The sequence below is a fragment of the Parasteatoda tepidariorum genome, chromosome 3 (genome assembly GCF_982258835.1).
Source record: "Parasteatoda tepidariorum strain Cologne lab strain chromosome 3, Ptep-v5.0, whole genome shotgun sequence".
Taxonomy (NCBI): domain Eukaryota; kingdom Metazoa; phylum Arthropoda; class Arachnida; order Araneae; family Theridiidae; genus Parasteatoda; species Parasteatoda tepidariorum.
The window spans coordinates 40,084,670-40,108,126 of record NC_141757.1 but is presented as its reverse complement, the minus strand read 5'-3'; the positions used below and the strand labels follow the sequence as shown (position 1 = coordinate 40,108,126).

The following is a 23,457-nucleotide window of genomic DNA, read 5'->3' as shown; positions in this document are numbered from 1 at the left end:
AATTAGGTTATCATCACTCGTACCGCCGATTTAATATATGCGATATTTTGAACTCAGCGGGAATAGCCTTTAAATGAAAAAGGCTTTCACTGAAAATGCCCAAGTCTTATCAGAAGTGTAAACTAAATGCAGTAAAAATGACCAATGAAGGAGTCCCGCAATCCCGCTTCGGTAGCCCGACGGCCTGCGCGCGAAGTCGAGCATTTAAACTAATTATAATATATACATGGCAACATGTTTTTACTGTAATAAATGTAAACAACTATTTTCGCGAAATTTGATTTGAACCGAATTCTAGTCAATGATGTTAAAGAGTAACTATTTCTAGAGGGGACCTTGCGTACCTTGAAAAAGCTGTCTGAAAATTTTTGTTTATGTAACTGCCTTGAATTTACCCATCATGGATCCTGAGGATCTTATGAATAACTCTGATATTGAATTCTTGTCTCTTCGTGAGAGAATATCGCTTCTTAAAAAAAGAGAACAAAATAAAATAAAAAAGTAGGTTGATCTTTCAATTAAATTTGCTGTTGAACAATATTTTGAAACTTTGCTTTTTAAAAAGTTAAATTGTGAAATTTAACAGGGCGCATCAATTTTCCGAGTTTAATATGCGTCTTGTAGCCAAATTAAACTATTTATGAACGATTTTTTCGGTATAGCCCAATTCGTATTTTATTTTGTATAATAAACAAAAGAGTGATGAGAAAACGGTTAATTTCCCCCCCTACCCTTTTACTTATAAGATTTTAATACGACCTACTCTTTATCGTACCATAGAAATCATTAAATTAAGTTAGAAAAATTGTTTCCAGTAAAAAATTTTGTATTATGTTGTGAAGTAGAATTGCCTTTTTTTTTATTAAATTAGGCAGCAGATTTTGTATTTGTGCTATGCATTTTATATATATTTGTATCATTAGACTTATCATATGATTATGTAATAGGTATGTTTATCGATTTGTATTAAGACCAATAAATTATACTTTGTTATAATTTGTAGGTGTAGCAATTTATCACTTTATTTTATTTCAACTGACCATTATTTTGAAGATAATTTTACATTCAGCAGCTATCACATTTTTCTCTTGATATTTATTATATGATTTGTTTTGTTATATTTCTACATTTATTATATTATTAATCATACTATAATGATTTCCTATTTTGCCACAAGCTACAATAAATCCCAACAAATGATGAATCCAAGTCCTTTCTTAAATTTTGGCTAAAATACAAAACAGAAAAGTAATGGAACATACTCCAGTGCGAAATATAGCCCATATTTAGATGGAATTTATTTTGGCTATTTGACTTGCTTTTTCTACCTTTAAAGTAGATTTTACCTTTCCATTTAATCACTTGGTTTTTAAATTTTTTGAAAAATCTACTCATGAAAAATAAGTTATATTTTGACAAAAGTTTTGCATGTTATGATCCATAAAAGAAATGCAATAAAATGAAAAATTCATATTTTTTTACTTGAGTGTTTGATATTGATAGAAGAGAAAAAATGTGGAAGTGTTTTAATGTCATAAATATAATATTTCTGTTTAGAGATGTATATGCATAAAAACATGTATGCATTTATCCAAATATTATATTCATGTATAATATCCAAAATTAATATTCATGTATGCATTTACCCAAGTTGTGATACTTCTAAATTATTTTTCATGAAATTTTTAATGAATTACAAGACTTCAAAAAATTTTATGTAATTATTCTTAACTTTCAATTTTTAGAACCACATCTAATACTTCAATAAAACGAACTCATTCCATATCAGATAGCGAGGAAAGTGATTCAAACAAGAAGGAATCTGATAATGAGTTACCTCCAGTAAGTCATTATGAAATTTATAGTTTTTTATTATGATTATGTTCAGTTTACTGGATTGAATTGGATCAGACAATTTCTATTAATTGGATAGGGTCAAATAGTAAAAAAGTAAAATGGTTATTAGAAAAGAACGCTATACATTAGCAGATAAACCACCCAGTTAAATTTATGTTTGTTTAGGATTTAAATTAGTCATTTAACTGAAATAATAAACTATTAAAATTGATGAATGTACTAAATGAGATGTTTCTTAAGATTTCTTCATGATTTTTTTTTTTAAGAAAAACTTAGCAGTTTTTATGTTGTCTGAAATGAAAGTAACTAAATAAGTGGTTAAATTAAATGTTAGGAAATTGAAAGTATTGAGATAAATTAAATATTTAATTATTATTGTATTAAATATACAAAAAGATCAATTGAAAAATATTTCAATTGCTTGCCATTGGTATTATAATTGTGTCTGACTAGACCTGAAAATTTAAATTTTTTGTTAGTAGCCAGTAGTTGATAGAATCTAACAACTCAGTAGCCACTTTTTTCTCAAACGTAATGAGTCAGTGATAGATGGGTCATTCTCACTGAAAGACTAATAGACTGAAAAATTTTCTAAGATTAAAGTAATTAAAAAAGTGATAAAAATTACATAAATGCCTTTATTTATTTTTGTTATATGTCCTTATAACAATGGTCAAGTTTTCTATTTTATTTTTTACAAGATTTAAAATATTTTAAATTCTGCCTTGTTCATGGAGGAGATGTAATAGTCAATGGAGGAGACATTTTATGTTATAAAATGTCAATGAAGACTAATTCATTAATTATTGGGTACAACTGATATGAGTTTAACATTAATAAGTTAATAATAAAATATTTCAATATTAAAGATAGAGCTACTTCCGATTAATCATGCTGCTATGAAAGGAAACATCCATTTTTAACCTAAGTGTACAATTTTTTAAGTAACTCTTACTGAATATTAATAAATTGAAATGTAAAGACTATTGAAATAAAAATTCAGACTCCACATTAAAGTTGAGGGTACTCTTTTATGAACATTTTATGCAAGTTAAACATACTGTCATCCAAATGACGTTTTTGTTTTTTTATCTTTTCTTCTTGTTATTGTTTCTTTTTTCCCTGGGCACAAATGACTTGCTCTATCAATTTCTAGAAATTTAAGTACATTTAATCACGATTTTTCTGTTAAATCTTTTTCTGATACAGATTTTAAAATTTCTTGCTTTTTTTTTTTTTTTTTTTTTACTTTCTTCAAACAATATAGGGTTTTCTTTTAATTTCTGTCTAGCTTGTCTCATACTAAGTTTTTTCTGTTCCCTTCTCGTTTGCATTTGAACATTTGATTGCTTTCTTCTTTTACTTGTTGGTTTTGCCATTTTTTTCCTAAAATTTGAAGAGAAAAAAATAGTTAAACATCACAGAAATTATTTAGAAAAATTATCAATATTTACTTCTCCGATAAGAAAAAGTTAAACTTAATTGATTTTCTTTAAAAATACAAACAAATTAACACATTTGTTCCATTTTAAAAAATATCAATTAAAAGAAAATAGTTTTTTAATTATTAAAATTGTATTATGGTTAGCTAACACATTGTCTCTTCCATTGGCTGTGTCTTCTCCTCCGTGGAATTGTCATGTCCATGGAGGAGACAAAAACTAGTTCTTTAATTTTACTGATTTTTAATTTTAAAGTTACAAAAATGGGGCAGTTCTTTTTATTAAATATACTATTTTTGCAATTTAAAATTCATCTATCAAGAATAAAATAATTTTCTCTTACCTTCTTTATGATGTCCATGGAGTATACAGTGAGAACTTTACCAAACCCCAGTTGAACACAACAATTCAAAACTGACACCAAAGAGAACAAAAACAACTGATAGTTAACAATAGAAAATGGAAAGGTTACCTTTCCCAGAAGCAGTCTTATAGGGATTTCGCATATGCTGCCCTTTATTGCATATTTACCGAACTATATTAATTGTCCATGGAGGGAGATTTAATTTTTCATGGACAAAGTTTACTAGTCATTTATTTTATAAAAATAATTTTTTTTCAAAAAAATATTAAACAAAAAGTTACTATAAACATTTACCTAGGTAAAACTACAAAAGTCATTAAAATAACATTTAAATTGTTAAACAACCATTAAAAATTATTTTGTGTCACAGACGTAGCGACGTCCACGGAGGGAATTTTGAAGTTATGTTTATTAAAAAATAAGAATGAAATATTAAATACATTTAGCAGAAATGCATATGACTTGTTAGTTAGAACTTTACGAAAAATGATGAAGAAAAATATTAAGAAATCTGCTGTATTTCCTAATATTTATTACTAAGGGACTTAAAAAATCACCTTTTTGTGAGAATGACCCAGAATGCTGGGTCCTTTTCATTTTATAGCCATTTTTTGTAAACTTTTTTTCCTTGGTTTAAACTATATATTTAAGAAAATAAATCTTATTAGAAATAATATACGGCTATAGAAAGTTAATTCAATTATAAAAATAATATAAATATATAACAAAATTTAGTTAAATGACTGACTTTAAAGAACTCTATTTAAAAATATTTGCGGCTAGCAAAATACATTTAATATACACATTACATCTTTGAAATATGGGAATTGTTTTCATTAAGAACTCTCTTTCCATGGAATCTTTTCACCAAAATGGATGGATCCTTAAGGTTCGAAAGGAATTTTGAATGGTGACATTAGACATCTTAATGAAAATTATGTTTTCCAGAGTATCTTTCTGCATTGATGTACTTACTTTTATCATAAATCCATTTAAAATTTAAAAAATAAAAGAAACGATGGGAAAAAGTTATTGGTTTTTCACTTAATTTGAGTCATGACTTTTGTTTTGTTGACTCGCCACATTTTCAGATCTATGTCTGACTGTGTGCGTGGGGTTGTAGATACTATCCCAGTTTAGTTGTCCTTGATTTTAGTAAAAGTCGTTAGTAAAAGTTAGAAGTAAAAAAAGATTTTTTGTTTTTGTTTCTATAACTTTCTATAAGCATTGTTAGTCAGAAATTTTCTCATCAGAGATAACATGGATATTAGGACTTAAAATCTCACTTATATTTCCCATTATGATTTTGTAATTTTTGTTTGGCAAATATTTCAGTTACCAGTTGTAAGTCCACGAAAACAAATGCCTGAGGTATTGTTATTATCTGATAGTGATGATGATTGGAAAAATACTGTTGACGATAATCCATTACCCGTGATTGAATATGTAAGTAAATTTCTAGAATAAAATTTTTTCAATATTTGTTTCAAAAATTTTATTATTCATTTTTAAAAGTTTTATTGTAGCAATGCATTTTACAAAATTAGACTTCAATCATAGTTATTAGCTTGAAAACGCTTTCTTAATAATGGCTGGTCCAAATACTAGCTGAGAAACACAATTTTTATTATTTTTTTAGTCTTTAATTAGAATTTTTATATCACCTATTTGTGTGAAACATGCTTTTTTTCAGTTGAAGATTTGGAGCAATAATAACAATAAGCCAACTTTTAAAATTATTCCAGTGAACATTTTTTCGCATATATTTTCCAAAAACATCACTAATTCTGTTTAGACAGTAAGGTGTTTCTGTGTATTGTGCTGTTATCATGTAGTAATTAAAAGGTATCTGTCTGGAAATCATGTTCAAGATGAGTTTAAAGTCTAACTCTCACCTCTATAAAGAATGTGGCTTGGAACTATATAACTATAAGCCTTTTATTTCTTGGAAATATTACAGTGTTGTTTTTTTCCACAAAAAGTTTATGATTAATATTATGAATTTATGTTTCGATAAAGTGAAGTAATTATGTATTGTTCATTTACATTACAGTTTTGTTTCTTCACATTCTAAAATTTGTATTTGACCAATTGACTGTCAAACCTTATTTCAGCCACCTCTATAACCCAAATTATTTGATAACTAAAGTTATTTTAAAATTTAAATTAAAAGCATTGATTTTTTCGACATAGAAATTTTTTCTGTTACTCGAAGCTTGTTACTCAGTGTTTTTGATATTACAACTACATTTCCGTGTTTTTAACCTCAATTTTCATAAGTCTTCACAATTATAACTGTGTTTTTATACTCTTTATTAATAAATAAAAAAAAATAACTGAATTTTTTAACGAAATTCTGTTTTATGGGGGGCAGGTTACAAAAACATGCTGGATCTAATCACCAACTCTGATTAATTTGTAACAATTGCTCAGTAACACTATTTACATTTTCTATATTTACATTTTGGGCATTTGAAAGAGCACAAATAAAATGTTATCTTTATGTTATAAAATGTATGTAATTAAATTTGTACTTTAAAGTGCTAAAGCAGTTTAAACCTATGAAAATCCATTTAAATATAAACAGCTAACTATTAAAAATTTATTCTAGATAATTTCTTTTTTATGACCACAATACAATTCACAAACCTTAAAGCTTCTTATTCAACTTTAAGGCTTGTTTAATATGGACCATTATTGTCTCATTGATCTTATTTTAATCTACATTTATAAATTTTTCATGATATTCTTAAAAGTTAGAGGTAAGTGTGTGTGCTCAATGGCAGATTTTTATGACATTTTATGTTGTTACTTTTATTGAATATACAGTTATTTCTTTGATTCTTTTCTGTTTTTTCAGGGGGGCAAAAGTTTAAATTCAAAACTTAACTCATTCAAATGTGAGAAATTTTCTTATTAATCATAATTAGTTGATATTTCTTAAATTTTGTTTATTGTGAAGCATTGTATTTGTATATTATTGCTATTAATTGATTATTGCAGCAATAGATTAAAAAATGTTTTTCATTTAGCAGTCAACTAATGCGTATCAGAATGGATGTGTTGCTGACGAATCAAATGATCTAGATATTTTACCAAAGGATTCAAAAATTAGAAAAAGATCCAAGAACTCTCCAACTAAAAAGGCAAGTATTTAGTGATAATTCTTATATATTAACAACTTGTATAAGTGTTAATTAAAAATCTGTTGTACTCAAAATTTTTAATTATAATTTTACCATCAGAACTCAAACAAAAATATGTAGAAGTTTCTTTGCTGTAAAGCTTTTTTACATTTAGTGTAAGTTTAAAAGTAACAAACCATTCAAGTTCTCTCTTGAACTCAGTTTGGAGTTTAAGGAATTAATCGGCAATTTTTTTAGCATATATTGTTTGAAACAGTATTTTGTGTTTACTACATTTGTGTCTAATAGTTGTGCTTTAACCTTTTACTTTCTATCTTTCTACTTTTGTAAATAAGAACAAATGTTCTCCCTTCTCTCTTTATTCTTTCTTTATTCTGCATCAAATGGGTTTCATATTCATCAAAGCCAGTAAGTTTAAACCAGATTTGAATTTAAAATTAACAGTTTAAGACTTAAATTATATATTCTCTGCTTATTATGATATATGAGAATTAATATAATCATCAATATTTTTTTTCGTAATAAGTGTTCTATTTCTAGTTCTTAATTTTTGCATATTTATACTGTGCCTTTTTTAAGCCTGTATTTTTCAGATACTTAAAATCTTTAAAAAAGATATATTCACACTTCAAAATAAAGTTTTTTAAATTCATATTTATATTAATTTTATTTCTTCTAAGACTTACTGCGAAAACATTACTTTTTAAGAAGATAAAAGCTTTTGTTATAAGCATGCATTTTTGTTTTACTATTTCAATAAAAACTTTTAGACTTTTAAGTTTATAGAAATGTGAAAGAAACATTAATCATCAGCATGAAGACCTATTAATCATACAATTCTTGTAATACTTCTCCTTATTTAGGTCGTTAAATTTAAAGTAATACATTTACAAAATTCTTTATGTACTTTTAAAAACTATGTTTTATATTTTGAGAACCTAAATTATTTTTAATAAAAATTGCTTTTTTATGATGCTGGAAAATATACCAATATCATTATTAATATTTTATTATTCAATGATCAACTTTTGTATTCTTCTGTTTTAAGAACATTTATATGATTGTGAAAATTATTAATTAATTTATTGTTGCCTTTAAAAAGAGCAAAGCAGTAATAAATTTCGAAGTGTTTTATTTGAAACTTTATTAAGCATTTTTGAAAGGTTTTTACCATAATAAAATTTTGTGCTAATGTATTTAAAACAGAAAATATAAAATATGATTTAAATATGAAAAAATATAATATTTTCTAACCATTGACCTTTTATTTCTTCTGCTACGAACAAGTCCCCTCCCCTTCTTATTCAGTGAGAAAATTGTTTACCGAGGAGAAAAATTTATGCAAGCTTGGTTCAATATGAAACGCTTGGTATATAACAGAGTAAATAAAATATCTTTTATCCTTTTTTTTCAACTTATTTATTTTATTATAGCTTTTTCTTTGTATGCTTTTATTTTTGATACTTTTTTGGATTAAATAAAATATAAATATCTGAATCTAAAGAATCACTTTTTACTTTCTCTGTATTTGATATTTTCAATTAGATTAAAGCTGTTTTAAACAACAGTTTGTAAATATTCTCTAAGTTTTTTAGATTTAATATTCTGTTATTTTTTATACCTTGAAGTTTTAAGTGCACATGTTTCTAATGAAAATTTATATTTGTTAGAAGCAAGATGTGGATAAAGAGATTGCAAAGCAACAAAGAGAGAAGGTGAGGGAAGAAAAGAAACGTGAAAAGGAATTAGCAAAAGCTTTAAGGCAATCAGAAAAGGAATTGTTGAAAAGTAAAAAACCAGACGAGTGCTTAAAAGTAATTTATAGTTTTCATTCTTTATTTAAATCTATATATATTCAGATTTTCTTAAATAATTTTGCTGATTAAATAAATGATTTTACAATAGTATACAGGTGCTGTGTATAAAAATTAAATTCAGATGTATTTTAGTGCAATTTTCAATTTTGAGACAAATTTTGCAGTGAAATGATAAGATTTTGATTTGATGAAAGAAGCACTCAAGAAGTTGTATGTAGTTATTTTATTTCATAGAATTCTTTGTGTGGTACTCTTTATTTTGTTAATTGAAACTCAACTCAGAATTTGTGAGTTAACTCCCATGCATTCTTTCATTGTGAAGTTTTTAGATGACACTAGTTTTTGCCATATCTGGTTACATTATAAAAGGAAAAAAAAATTAAGAAAAATGCTCACTGTTACCTTGGTTTTCCTTTTTTTTTTTTTTTAACCTCAATGAGTAATTTTTTGTTGCAGTATTACTGCAGATTTTAAATTTGAAACATTGAATAAAACACACATTTTAAATGGTTTTAATAAAACATTTCATAAAATGCTTGTATCTGGTTGTTTTAACAATGGTTTATTTTATATTTCTCTATTTAACTTGAATTCACAGAATTGCAAAAATGAGTAAAATCGTCCAAAAAAAAATTGAATTCTGGAAATCTCAGGGTGTGGGGTATGTCTGTAGTGTAACAGTCGTGACACTATATTTTTGAATTGTGTGTCTTTGAACTGTTTCTAGATTAGGTAGCGATTGTGCAGGAATATGTAATTGCAAGTTTTTAGGACAAATATATTGTGTACAATTAAAATGTTCTCTTTGCTATTGATTATAAGTTATTGTGTATCAGACTGAATTCAGTGTGCCTGTGGACTTGCTTTGGCTTGAGGACTGTAGTCTATGACCTATGTCAAGACCTATGACCTAGATCTAGTAGTCTATAATCTATGACTCATGATCTATGTCAAGTAGCACTCAATAGTTATTACATACAGGATATGCAGTACCAAACAATTAAATCACGTAGTTGAAAGGAAGAAGATAAATATTTATGTAATTAATATATAAAATTTAATTTATTTATGAAATTAATTAAAAAATTTTATTTTTTCCATATTTCCCCAAAAAAAGAAGGGAAAAAAATCCTCCCCCCCCAAAAAAAAAAAATCACATTTTGCATTGATTATTTTACTATCATTTTTATTTTACAAATTTCAGGCCATGAAAGTAGTTATAGACCACAATTTCATTATGGAAAATGAAAGCCAGGATATTTTTTGTGTTTTGGATGAAAAAAATGTAAAATATACCATTGAAGAAAATCCCATTAAATTATCAGTTGCTTGGTGCAGAACTGTTATAGATGTTACTGTTGAGAATAATGCAGTAAGTATTAAGTTTTCATTGCATTTGTTTTTAGTTAAATTTTATCTAAAGTAAGCAATAAAATTTATTTTTCATAATTTTACAGGGATGATTATTAATAGGTAATTAATTGTAAATGTTAGTTCAAAAAATTATGTTAAATATGAAATGTGTTGTATATAAATTGTTTTCTTAATATCGATTTTTTGCACTTAAAATTTTCGGGGTTTTTCACTTTGTGTCACAATCACCCTTGATTTTATTATATCTTTTAATTAAAAAGCTCTGCTACTGAAACATACTTATGTCATTTTTAATTCTATGTGGATGAAAAGAGACTAGTGGGCTAAAAAATAATCCATGCTACCCTAATAAATTGAATTATATGTGAAATTGCAATTCTGGGAGTCAAATTATTAGGGTCGAAGCTGAAAAGTTATTTGTTTTTAAAACAACTGTGCTTTCATTAATGTGCCCTTATATGCAGTGTCACTTTCTTTATTAAAGATAAACTATTGATGACATTTTGGCATTGACTAAAAAACTAAGTTTACATATTCTCAATTTCATCATTGTGCAATCAGACTTATAAAGTGTTTTTTCCCTCCTAACTGAACAACTCTTCAAAATATTTCTCAATTGAATTTAAGTTTTTGTGAATTTCTTACAAATTAAGCCAAGTTACTTTAATCTTCAGCAGAAATCTTTTGACCATTCTTTTTAGTTTCAACTAATTCAAAGTTGGGTTGAATATATTCATCAAATGTTCTGATTAATGGAACAATACTGCTTCATAACATTTATGTTTATTAAGTAAGTTTAGCATGTTGATTTACATTTAGTAAGTTGCCTTTAATAGGAAAGTATTCTGTGCCATTTACTGAGAAAAAATCATAGGTCTCTAACAAAAGTCTAAATATTTGTTATAGACATGCTGTGGTCAAAAATTAAAAAAGAAAAAACTTAATCCATTTAATTTGTACAGTTTTGTAACCTACATAAACTAATAAGCGTAAGTATATCAAAAATATAGCACAGTTTGTTCACATGAATAATTTTGTTTTAAATTCTCATATTTGACTAAGCTCTAGAACAATTTTTTCTGCCTTTTGTTGCTAACACCAGGAAGGAAAATTGATGACCACATACTTGCATAATGTGTTTAAGTGTTTTATGTAATATAAATTTATCATTGGAACAATATTTAATGTTATTATCAGTTCTTCATTCAAGTATAAAATTGTGTCGTCTCAAATATTTCTCCCTCTTTAGAATAAAGTATTTGCTCATTGAGAATGAAATATTTGCTTGTTTGAATTTTAATTTAAATTCTACAAATATATGTTTATAATTTTGTGACTATGTGAGAGTAATATTATTTATTTTTGAATTTTAAAATATAAATATCCGAAATTATATCTTTGGATTTAATATTCTTTATCTTTTTATCGCCTCATCTTCTTTGTTCAGAGATTGAATGCAAAAATTCTGTTTTAAAAATTTTGAGTTATGTTTTTAGCAAAATGCAGTTTAACATAAAGATTCTATTACGAATATCAGTATTGTAATCTGTGCAGCGCGCTGAAAAAAAGGACCACCCTGAATAACTTTTGATCTAATGATTGGATCTTCATGTTCTAGGACTCATTCTCATTGGTTTGAAGAGGTGACCTCAAATTTACTAATTAGTTTGTACAGACCATATTTTAAAATACGAAATCAGACACAAAAACATACTTTTTCTGAATTAACATGCCTTTTTTTGTCAGAATTGGATTTCTGATCCCCAAAATAATGCTGCAGTGTGAGAAATATGGGTCCCATAGTTTGATCAGGGCAGTGATCCAAAAGTTGAACCTCTTAATATTAATTTTACTTTTTGCATATTTTGCCATATCTCACGAACTTTTTAAGCGAAATAAAAATTTTTTGCTCACAATTATAAAATTCACTTATTAAAAAATAATCCCATGCAAGAAAATAAATTTTAGTAAATATTTATTATTTTTTATCTCTTTATTAAAGAAAGTTTCTAATTGTAAGGTAAATTTTTTTTACTTAATTTTAAAGTATGTAATTTTACGTGGCAAAATACGAAATCTGAGTGAAATCGGTTAATCGGAAATCAAACTTTAAATATATGACTTCTTTAAAATTCGATTTTGCAGGAACTATTCAAACAAATTCGCTTAAATTTTATATTTTGCCATGTAAAATTACCACATACTTTAAAATGATGTAAAATTTTATACCTTACAATTCAAGATTTTTTCAACTATTATTTAATAAAATAATAGAAAAATAATAAAGATTTACTATAAATTTATTTTTTGCATAGAATTATCTTAGAATAAGGCAATTTTATAATTATGTGCAAATTTTGAGTCTAAAGAGGTTACTCTCCTGACCAAACTTCGAGGACCGTATTGCCCGGATCGCAGCTACCTGCTATATTTTAGGATTCAGAAATCCAAATTTGTTGAAAAAAATTATGTTTGTTCAGAGAAAGTGTGTTTTTGTGTCTGATTTCATAACTCAGAATATCATTTTCTCTAATTAATCAGTATATTTGAGGTCACTCTCTTAATTCAGAAGTTGTGTTATCCCCTCTGATCAAAAGTTATTCAGGGTGGTCCCTTTTTTTTGGCGCTCTATGCATCTTTTTACTCTCACAAAACAGCACTCTTGTGCTTAATTGCTAAATAATAAAATGTTGAATAAATTAATTATTTTAAATATTACAGCTACTGAAAGAAGAGAGAGAAGAGTTTGAAAATAATTTAGTTGTACTTATACCAAATGAATCTTTTATTAAAATGGTGTTTGCATTTATGCAGGTAAGCCCTTTTCCTATTTTGAAATTAAACTCGCAAAAATTTCTGTACTTGATTGCTCTTGTATTTATTTGTTTTTATTACTAAAGCTTGTTTAAATTTGTCAAAATTCTATCTTTATTTGTTATGATGATTTATTATAATAATTATTACATTAATGAGTTATTTTCCTTTTTAATACATTAATAACTTAAATTTCTGAATATATTTTAGAAATCAAAAGGAAAAGATACCAGTGAGACCATTCTTTCAGATTATATTGTTAACATACACACCATGTTTTCTGAAATGAAAATAACATGTATTATTTTAAAGTTGGATCAGTACATCAGGTAATTTTTTTAGAATTTTTTTATTGTCTTCATGTGTGATCATATATAATTTGATAGTACATCATTCATTTGATTTATTCAAATAATATGTAAAATATATCAATTTAATAATATTTTTATATATCTGCTTACCTGTCTCTTTTAATTATATTTAGCAGATTATGTTATTGTAAAATGTTTGTTTTCCATGTGAAAATTTAAAATATATATATATATATATATATATATATATATATATATATATATATATATAACATTCAAAAAATTTCTTGGTCATGAATAAAAGCTTCATTTAGCTTTAATCTTTATCTTTTATTGTTACATGTTAGTAAATTTTTAACTTTACTTTTTATTTGCTCATTTCCACTAAATATGTAAATTCTAAAAATTGATGAAAATAATCAAGTTTTTATTAATCTAAAGTATTTTTAACTGGTGACGTCTCAATGATATTTTAAGGTTTGTAAAGCTTTTTAAGGATGGTTTTTTATACGTATGATACTCATTTATCATATGTGTGGCCTGTATTTATGTGAAACTCCAGTGTAAAATTTTAAAAACTTTTAATCTAAAAATTCAATATGTTTTTCTGCAATACTTAATCTTCTTCATTGATTCTTCAGGTCGGTAAAAGAAAATGATTCATGTAGTGGTGAGTTAAAGAAGATTGTGAAACAAGTGTCGAAAATGGTAATTGAAGAGGTAAGTTCATTTTTTATTCAACATCTGATAAAATGTGTCAGTAATGTTTATTAGGTTAAAATATTTAACAGTAGTTTTAATGGTCTAACTGGGCAATTAGAAAACATAAATATGCTGATAGAAATTTAGTAGTTTTTTTTTAAAAAAAAAATAGTCTATAGACCAATTTTTAATAGAATATAGACCAACTGAGTAAAATACTGAAATAAATATTTTATTTCAGTTTGAGTTATTTTTATTTATTTATTGTAGTGAATAATATGCTATAAAAATATATAAAATATAAATAAAACATGTTTTTATTTTAATCACTAGACAACTTGTAATTTAAGATGTATTTGTATTGTCCATGAAAACATATTGTGGTAGTGCACTTTTGAACTCATGGTATTGAGATAGTATGGAGCATACCATTTTATAAACAGCTTTATGTTTCCTTACAATGTGAATGACATATGGCTGAAAACTTAAAAAACTGTTGCCTTGTGTTATATTTGCTTTTATTGTAAATATTTTAGTAATATCGAACATAATTAATAAATTAATCAAATTTATATGTGAAGAAAGCAGCTACCATTTCTTTATAAACATATCTAGTTTTGACTTTTCTAATCGTAAACAAATCCATAATAATAATTGGAATTTATAATAAATATAAATTAAGATACTGGTAATAAATGCAAGTTACACTATAAACATTAAAATTCTTATTTGTGTTTGTTTAATTGAACTAAGTTAGTATTAGAATGTAAAGTGATCCTGTAACCTGCTTTTGGTCAAGGGCTTATGGAGGTAGAAACTTCTAAATTTCAAGACATGATGGTGGCTTAGTGGTTTGATGTGCTTACTGCCTTTATCTTTGCATGAAGCCTATTCTTTTTGGATAAGTTGTTAGATATCCATCTGAAACTGAGTGGGCTTCAATATGCCATCACTGGGGATCTAACCCTGGTTCTTTACAATGATAGCTCAGTACCTTTTACTTTGCTATCAGGCTAGTAAGCTGTTATTAGTTGAGTAAAAGTTTATATGTTCTTTTTTTTGGTTGGTATTTTAAAATGATTAAAGGAAACTTAAATTAAATCTTTAAAATTAGTGTGTCTAAAAACTTTTCAAGTATTCAAGTCAAAGAACAGGTAAAGTTTATAATTCAAAGTTTTTGTGAAAGCTTTGCACATTTTTCTGAAGTGTTTAAATTTTGCATACTGTAATTTCATTGTAGGGAGTCACATTAATGTTAGTTTTTCCTTTTACAGGCATTAGTTGAAGTCCAGTTGCAGGCAGCTGTGAATTTCATATTTGTCAATAGTATGAGAGAGTTTGGTGATTTGCTTTTTAGATTTACCAAAGCTATTGCTGAAGCTCCTCAAAAGTAAGTATCTGTTTCGTGATTTCTTTTATTGTTGTCATAAGGCCATTAAATTCTGCACATGGCACATGCAAGTTGATTAATATTTTAGTCAAAAATCATTCTGTAAAAATGCATCTTTGTCTGAAATATCTTTATACAAAATGTGAGTGAATAAAATAGCTTTAATCATCTTTATGTATTAAAAAACAAACAAACTATAATCTATTAAACAAATTATCAAGACCTACGCTAAGCATTCGCCACCTTGCCGAGTGCGATAAAATTGTTAACACAAAGAGAAAAATTGTATTTTAGCGAATGATTTTTTTCTACCGAACAGAAGAAATATATTCCTCTCAATCCAGGAAAAAAAGGTCAGAGGGAACTTTTTTGAACAAGTCCTGTATTTATTTCTTGATTACACTAATTTCCGTTTGAAACGTGGCATAACCAATTATAATTAGCCAAAATAATATTAGCATAAGAAACAAGAGAGATTACATAAGCATAAGGCTAAATACCATAAAATGCATATTAATACGTGCGTTACTGTATCACCTGATATCATATGATGAAAATTTTTCTACAGTTTGTATTACTGAAAGATGCATGATATCATTGAACTATTTTTGCAGAAAATATATTTTTTTGTGACAATAACATCTCAATTAGGTGACAACAACATAATGTTGCTTCAGATTTATCCTTATGTTACTGCTCTAGTCTAAGAAGTAATCAAAAATTAACCCCTACCTATTCCTATTTCTTTCTCTTTTATTGCTCAATTACTCCTCCCCAATTGCAAATTGACTCTTGATTTGAATTGTAGTTTATGAAATAATTTCTATTTTGATTGGAAGTATTTTATGGGAAAAAATCAAACATAAGAAATTTTTAAGTTTTGCCTTGGGCTAAGAATTTTAAAAGTTGGCTAATGCTTTTGTTATTTGGCTAATTTTCTGGCTAATAATTTGAAGTCCTTAATGCGGGTTCTGGTTATATCACACATAAGATGCAGAATAGCCCTGTTGTTTTCTAAAAGAACAATTCAAAAAAAGAGAGATAATGCACTGACAACGGAATTTATTAATTATTTGTGGCATTTAGTACAGGTAATAATTTTATTAATAAAATTTGGTTTTTCATAGTTGAAAAGTATAGTTTAAGCTGTTTTGTTTTAGAGGTATAGCTATTTTATGTATGTTTGTGTTGTTTATTTTAATAGAAATCGATTTTGAAATAATATTTGTCTATTCAATGATATGTAGTTATATTGTATTATTTTTACTACTGATGTTAATAATTGAATACAGTAATTTTTTTGAAGAAAAAGATTTTATCTTCCTTTAAAAAATAAAAAAAATTACAGTATGAAGGTGGAATTTTATGTGAACAATCATCAATATCTTTTGCCAATATTTGTATTTATCCTTATCATTTTACTCAATTTGGACGCATGTCTTAATGATGTGTTTATTTATTTACATATATATTGACTAATAAATATGTTTAACTAATTTTTATTAGTAGTACTTCATTTATGTAACATTAGAGCTACACAATGGGCTATTGGCATTGGTCTGTGAAACATACCTGGGGATCATCCAAAGACGTACCTTCACAATTTTGATTATCTGCAGAAAGGATGGCTGCTTAGCTTTGGCAGCCTAGTGATCTGTGTGCAAAGTTGAGCACTTAGTTGATGCACAGTTTAACCAGAACAGATGCTACTCACCCTTGATCTCTTCGTGATCAAAGTAGTCACTCATCCGCTCACTGATCGCAGCCAGTAATGCTTGACTTCAGTGATTCGCTGAGAACCGTTTTTTATGATTAGTCAACAGCAGGACACTTAATTATTACATTCATTTATTTATAATATAAAGAATTTTCTTGCATATTTCTTTTTGCTTCAAATTAAAAAACTTTTTTGTGAAAAGACTTTTTTTGTGGTCAGTTATTTGTATTTTGGGAAGGAGGGTAGACAGGCAGATCTGACTTTTGTTGTTGATCTTTTCTAGTTTGTATTATCTTGTTCTTATATTACTATTTTTAATTGTTTAATAGGCAAGAGAAACAGAAGCAGAAAGATTCTGCCTTTTCTTGGTATGCGGATGGTGACACCAGTTGTCCTGTTAAACTGGACAAAGAAAGATCTAGCTTCATGAAGCTGTGGCAGCAGCAATTACAACAATTTCAAAATGTGGGTCCTGAAACTGCTGAAGCTATTGCTGCAGTGTATTCTTCACCCAATAGTCTAATAAAAGTAATGTGTTCATTTTTATTGGAAAGTAAGATACATGGAACATATTTAACTAGGGTGAAATTACATTTGTTGTGAATCTGCTAAAATAAAGCCACATTGAGCAGTTCTGTTTTAATAATTTATAATTTTATTATTGATTTTAGGAGCATTGTATTTAATTTACTTGTCAAAATAAATGTTTTATTAAATCCCCCTGTTACTTGGTATTAAATGCGCTAAGTAGCATATTGTATTTAATCTCTGTTGCAGAACATATATGTTCTAAAAACCAGAGCATGATTTCATTTTTTAAACTCAGTAGCCAAGTTTGCTAGTACTGAAAAACATTGGTAGCAAAACCCAGGAATTGTCAGTTTAAACCAATAGTCTGAGGCATTTTTTTGTAACTATAAAGATATTAATGTAGATTTTAAAATAATTGACTTGAGGAATCGAAATATTGAGTTTTCAAACAAACATAATTTTATTTTAATGCATACAAGTAGAAATCACAAAATTCAATAGTTCAAACTTAATAACTTAATCATATGCATGTTACATAAACATGATTTAAAGTGGGCCTGACAAGAGTTATTCTTCCTAAATTTTTGGAAATTTAGTCATTTTATAAAAAAGAAACTTAATTAACAACTTTACATTATAAATTTTTTATGTTGATATATTCAGGAGTTAAACATTCGTTTATCATTTTTAGCAAATATAGTAACAAATCTTGTAGGTTTCAGTCTTTTGTGTTTTCACAATTATTGATTTGTCATATTTATCTGATTTTAAAAGTTATCAATTCCAATGAACAATGCAGTAATCATATGTTGAAATTTTTGAATGTTGAATTCAGGGAAGATTTACTATATTTTGTAAAAAAATGTTAAGGGTCATGTTTCTTTTTTTTAATTTTTTATTTCAAGATTATAGTACAATTACAATTAGTTGAGTTACAGTAGTATTTTACAATTAGTTGATTAAGGAAGTCTTGAACTCAATTAAAAATTTTAATTTAATACTGGTGTGAGGGAATAACTAATTGATTATTATTATTTTAGGGCAACAGGACTATATAAAAATTTTCTGTACATTGATCCCAAACAATTATGAGTTAATCAATATTTCATTAAGAAAATTATATTGAAAATAGTTAAAATTTTCTGCTCTATATAAAGTAATTCTGAAATAAAAAAATAAATACCTTAAAAAGTGTGATTATTATTTTAAAAAAAGATATTTTGACAAAATGTAGAAAAAATAGCCTTCCTTCAAAGTTGTTTTGTTCTTAATTTAAAGATGGACAATTTCTTGAAGAATCTTTTAATCATATGATTAAATGCTCCCTGAAGCAGAAAGTACTTAATATTTCCCTGAAAAACCTTTTATATTCAAGCCATTATGAAAATTGAATGTACTGTTAATAGTTTTTGGTTCATTATATGGAGATTTATACCTAATTTGATATCAGCTTAAAATTATTCTCTCTCTTTTTTTTACGAAAATATTCATTATTTAAATAATAGTAATTAATGAGAATGATAATAATTTAATAATAATTAAACTTGCAATAATTTGACGATACCCACAAAACATTTTAATCATCAAATGTCTTGTTGCAAACCATTAAAATAAAATTCTCTTCCTGAAAGTTTATAAAAATATATTCTGAAAAATTCTTGATTTCTTATGAATTTATCTTGTACATTTCTTTTATTATCTTGTTATTTGTTAAAAAGTAAAACCTCTACCTTTTTATTTTGAAATGTTGGCTGCTATGCTCTGAAAAAGCATTGCTGCTGCTTGATGATCTTTGTATTTGAAGTTAAGAACAGTATTTAGTTGTTAGCACTCAGCATAGTTGTATTTTTTTTTCTTTCATTTTAATTTTAAATTTCAGGTTCATAAAAAAGATTCTTCTACCTTACACTTATTTTTTATTAGAATTCATTGAAACTAAGAACAGTATTGAGTTTTTTCTGCTTTTTAGCGGATTTCCGCCTTTTTCACTTTTGTCTCTTGAATTTCAGCCTTATTATCAAAAACTCCGATTTTCTGAAAGTTTAAGGTTTTTTTAATAAATATTTCGCCTTTTCTGAAAATTCAGTCGTTGAAATAAAATAATTATATTTATTTCCGATTTGATATATGGATATAATATATCGAAAGATATATTGAAGATTCAAACTAGTACGTAGCTGCTAACCCTTCTACATATCTACTTATTTTAGCATTTACAAGCAGAAAATAAGATTTTCTTAATTTTTCCCCTTCCGCTAGATAGCTCGTATTTTATATCAAACATCGATTTTCGTATTTACCTGATTTAAAAGTTGCGCATTGCGATTCTTATTCATGCGAGTTCAATATCGTTCATTGCATTTCTTATTTACGAGATTTAAAAATCCAATATTGCGATTTGTATTGAGGCATTTTTAAAATTATATGTAAAGATTCCTATTCACGGCGAGTTTATTAAATCTTGAGATTCGTTTTCGCGGTTGTAATACTCAACATCTATTTTCGTATTTACACGTGATTTAAAAATTAGCCTTTGGATTCGTATTCACGCCATTTAGAAATTACGCATCATGATTTGTATTTTCAAATTTTTGAAATCCAATATAGAGTTTCATTCACGTGATTTTAATATTGTGATTTATATTCACGCGATTTTAAAATCCAAGATCGCGATTCTTGTAAAAAGTAATTTTTTTGTTGAATTAGTTCCTATAAATGTGGCAGTTTTTCTATCGACAATTATTGCTATATGTAGGCATTACAACTGGATGAGAATATGATGCTGATATTTTTGCTATAAATCATGATTTACTCGCATGAAAATTCAGCTTTTTTGCCTTTTGGCCAATCTCATCCCCGAGTTTATCAATAACAGTATTACTTCATAGTTGTATCTTCTAATTTTTATTTTTGTGTGTTTTAAGCAGTTCATATATTTCAGGCCTACAGAAGTTGTTCAACAGTTAAAGCAGCTGAGGGACTTTTACAAGATATTGTAGTAAGTACAAATGTTATTATTTTTCTTTTATATTTAAAATTAGGTATAAAAGCAATTTATTTTTCTGAAAAATTCACATTTCTTATTTAATTTTTTTTTCTTTCTAAATCATTGGAGATATTTCTGAGTCATACAAAAGTTTTACCTGTTTTCCATTGATTATTCAACATCGTCTTGGTAAATAACGATCTTACTCAACATCAAAAATCTTATTCAACTGCAATCTACATTCACATGATTCTGACACCAAATTCAAAAGGCAATCCTTTGAAGCTGAAATTTAGGTGATAATATTTTCACCAAGACGAAGTTGCAAATATTCATGTGTTTTCAAAATACATTTGAATGTTTTAGATTTGAACATTTTCTCTTTATTTCAGTTTTAGCTATTACAGTTTATGACATTAGACTTATTTTTTGTTGTTGTAGCTTTTAATTAAAATTATTTTTTTAAAAAGCATTTTTTGGCCATTATCATCAGATTTGTTTATATTTTTAAATGAAGAATTTCTTTCTACACCTTCTACTCTCGTATCACATATGGTTTGTGGAAAGTCGATTAAAAAAACTTTTTCTAAAAATAGTTTTATGGCAGTTATTGTAATCAAGTAAATGAAAAGATATATCAAAAAGGCCAGCAAGTAGTTAATACATGCTTTTCTTACAATATTCCCCATCTATGTGATTATGCAAGCATTGAAAAAAAATCTGTTAAATATCAAGCAATTATAGCATTATTTGTATTTACATGTCATTAACATATATAGTCGAACCTTGATCCATTGTTCCTGAATCTTGTTTTCCCTATGTATCGTATATGTATTGGTCCCGCCACAACTGCTTTTCTTATAATGTTAACTATACACATTTAGATTGTTTTATTAATTTTCATACATTTTCTAATCATTATTTGATATTTTAAGTTGAGCTGCATTCCTTGTTTTTTCGTATCTATCCTTTGTAATGAATGGCCCTTTGGGAAATGATAGATCTACGTTCCCCTGTGGGAGAATCGTGACGAAACGGCGACATTGTCGCAGAACGTTGCCGAGTTCTTGGCGGAAAAATCTTGGTTTTCTTTTCTGCTAAAATTTTCGAAAGATATCTTTTCTTCTGAATTATATTCTAAAGATGCCTTTCTCGCGCATCCGAGTGGAAAAAAATGCTTCTGCTTTTTTTATTTTAATTTCAGAGTAATAAAAAATGAAGAGTAATGAAATAAAAAAAAATTGGTTTTCTTTGCTGCAGAAATTTTTATTCTGTTTTTTATGCAGTTATTATTATTGGTTTCCACATAATTTTTCAATACGATATAATTTAGTACAACAACTGAATCTCGAAATGAAAACATGCTTTTAGTAACTACTTTTTGAAGAGTCCAATTCCCGTGATTTTGTAGTCGATCTTTTTTTTTTTTTTGGTAGTTACTGCTAAAGATTTCACAATTTTTTTATTATTTTTTTAATGTGATGATGAATTACAAAATTTGAAAAAGGAAATAGCGTGTTATTCCTCTACAAATTGCGAGAATATTGTCCAAAATTTCAGAATAAAAAAAAATTACATATTCAATTAAAATTTTTTTATTTGATCAGAATTTTTTTTTTCAAAGTTGACGCTTCTGTTACTTTAAATTAGTAAAATGTATATTTGATATTCTTATAAATATCTTGCAGAAAGATATTAGTATTAGAGAGGTATGTCGCTGAAGGCCAGAAAAAATTCTGCCACGGGACTAGGTTCTACTCTACTGTAGTTATATATTTTTTAAGTTAAACTGTATTAGATGCAGAAAAAAGTTAGGAAAAAAATTATTTCTTATGTAGCGACACTGAAAACTTAATAATGTCTTTTTTTTGTTATTAATTATTTGTTAAGTTTATGTTTTAGTTTTGCTATCTATGTTAAACTGTACTTTTCAAGAGTTCTTTTTTAAATTCTCTGTATTATTGAAAACGGGTTACAGTAATAATATGATTAAATTTTTTTTCAATTAGGTTAGAAGAAATTATGGACCCTTAGGAACACAACGGCGTATCGGTCCTGAGCTATCATATAAAATTTATCTGTTCTTTAACTCAACGGAAGGAAATCAAATACTTCAGCGATAATATAAATTTAGATATTTTCTGATTTTATGCATGTTTACAGGACTTAGGATTGTTTTAATGAAAATGACTGAGCATTTTTAGGAAGAAATACTATGTGATATTTGTACAAATTTTATATTATTAGAAATTTTATTCTTATACTTTTGTGGTAACATGTTACAATCTAGTTTATATTTACTTAGAAAACATCTATTTTTATACTTTTAATTTATTACTTGAAATGATATCTATCTAGGTTAAATTTCAAAAGTGTACAAGTTGTAAAAAATTATTTCTTAAGAACCTTGTTTTCAAAGTATACTTATTTTTCTACATATTTTATTCCTGATGTTCACTCATATTGTATTTTCTTCTACATTTTACTCCATTTAAGATTTTTTTTAATGTAAAAAAAAAAATGTTGTTTACTTGAAATAATTTTATTATAGTTTCATAAAATTATGTATGTTATTTGTACAAAGATTTCATTTCGCTCTTTTAATTATTGTTTTAATGTCTTGTTTAATCGAGTTCCAGAGCTTTTTTTTCCATTTAATTTTAGTGTAATTATTGAAAATATCATTTAAAAAAACACTTTTCTGTGTAAAGAATTGTTGGAGTTTTTAAATTATTGCAGTATATCAGAGTAATTTTTAATGTAATATATTTTTTGGTGAGAAACAGCATTTTTTAAAATAAAAATATTCAGCTGGAGAGTAGACATTACATTTGCATGTGGTAACAAGGTAATCACAAACAATTTGTTTCATACCTTTTTCGTTATTGTATTAGTTATCTTGTATTAGACTTTTATTCTTATATCAGGTGTTCCTTATACTTGAAATGTTTTTGGCAATATAATGATTAACCTAATTTTTCCAAATGTAACTGTTTTACTTAAAAC

General features: G+C 26.4%; 1 protein-coding gene across 3 annotated transcripts; it reads left to right on the top strand.

Moving 5' to 3' along the window:
- The first annotated feature begins 221 nt into the window (after positions 1-221).
- mms4 (Methyl methanesulfonate sensitivity 4) lies at positions 222-23,267 on the top strand. Of its 3 annotated transcripts, none has more exons than XM_087159132.1 (13): positions 222-501; positions 1,746-1,842; positions 4,999-5,109; positions 6,699-6,809; positions 8,480-8,623; positions 9,831-9,998; positions 12,722-12,814; positions 13,025-13,143; positions 13,767-13,845; positions 15,102-15,217; positions 17,264-17,462; positions 20,407-20,463; positions 22,461-23,267. In XM_087159132.1, the coding sequence occupies exons 1-13, from the start codon at positions 401-403 to the stop codon at positions 22,572-22,574; spliced, it is 1,509 nt and encodes a 502-aa protein (XP_087015258.1). In that variant the 5' UTR covers positions 222-400; the 3' UTR covers positions 22,575-23,267. The 3 variants fall into 3 exon arrangements, with proteins under 3 accessions (XP_087015258.1, XP_087015259.1, XP_087015257.1); XM_087159133.1 differs by having other exon boundaries at positions 225-501; positions 6,696-6,809; positions 17,264-17,487; XM_087159131.1 differs by having other exon boundaries at positions 226-501; positions 6,696-6,809.
- Positions 23,268-23,457: the final 190 nt, after the last annotated feature.

Bases quoted from the DNA above. Each gene is read 5' to 3' on its own strand.
- mms4 (XM_087159131.1), top strand. From the start codon at position 401: ATGGATCCTGAGGATCTTATGAATAACTCTGATATTGAATTCTTGTCT. The intron at 8,624-9,830 runs GTAATTTATAGT...TACAAATTTCAG, and splicing joins AACCAGACGAGTGCTTAAAA to GCCATGAAAGTAGTTATAGA. The intron at 20,464-22,460 runs GTAAGTACAAAT...TTTTTCAATTAG, and splicing joins GACTTTTACAAGATATTGTA to GTTAGAAGAAATTATGGACC.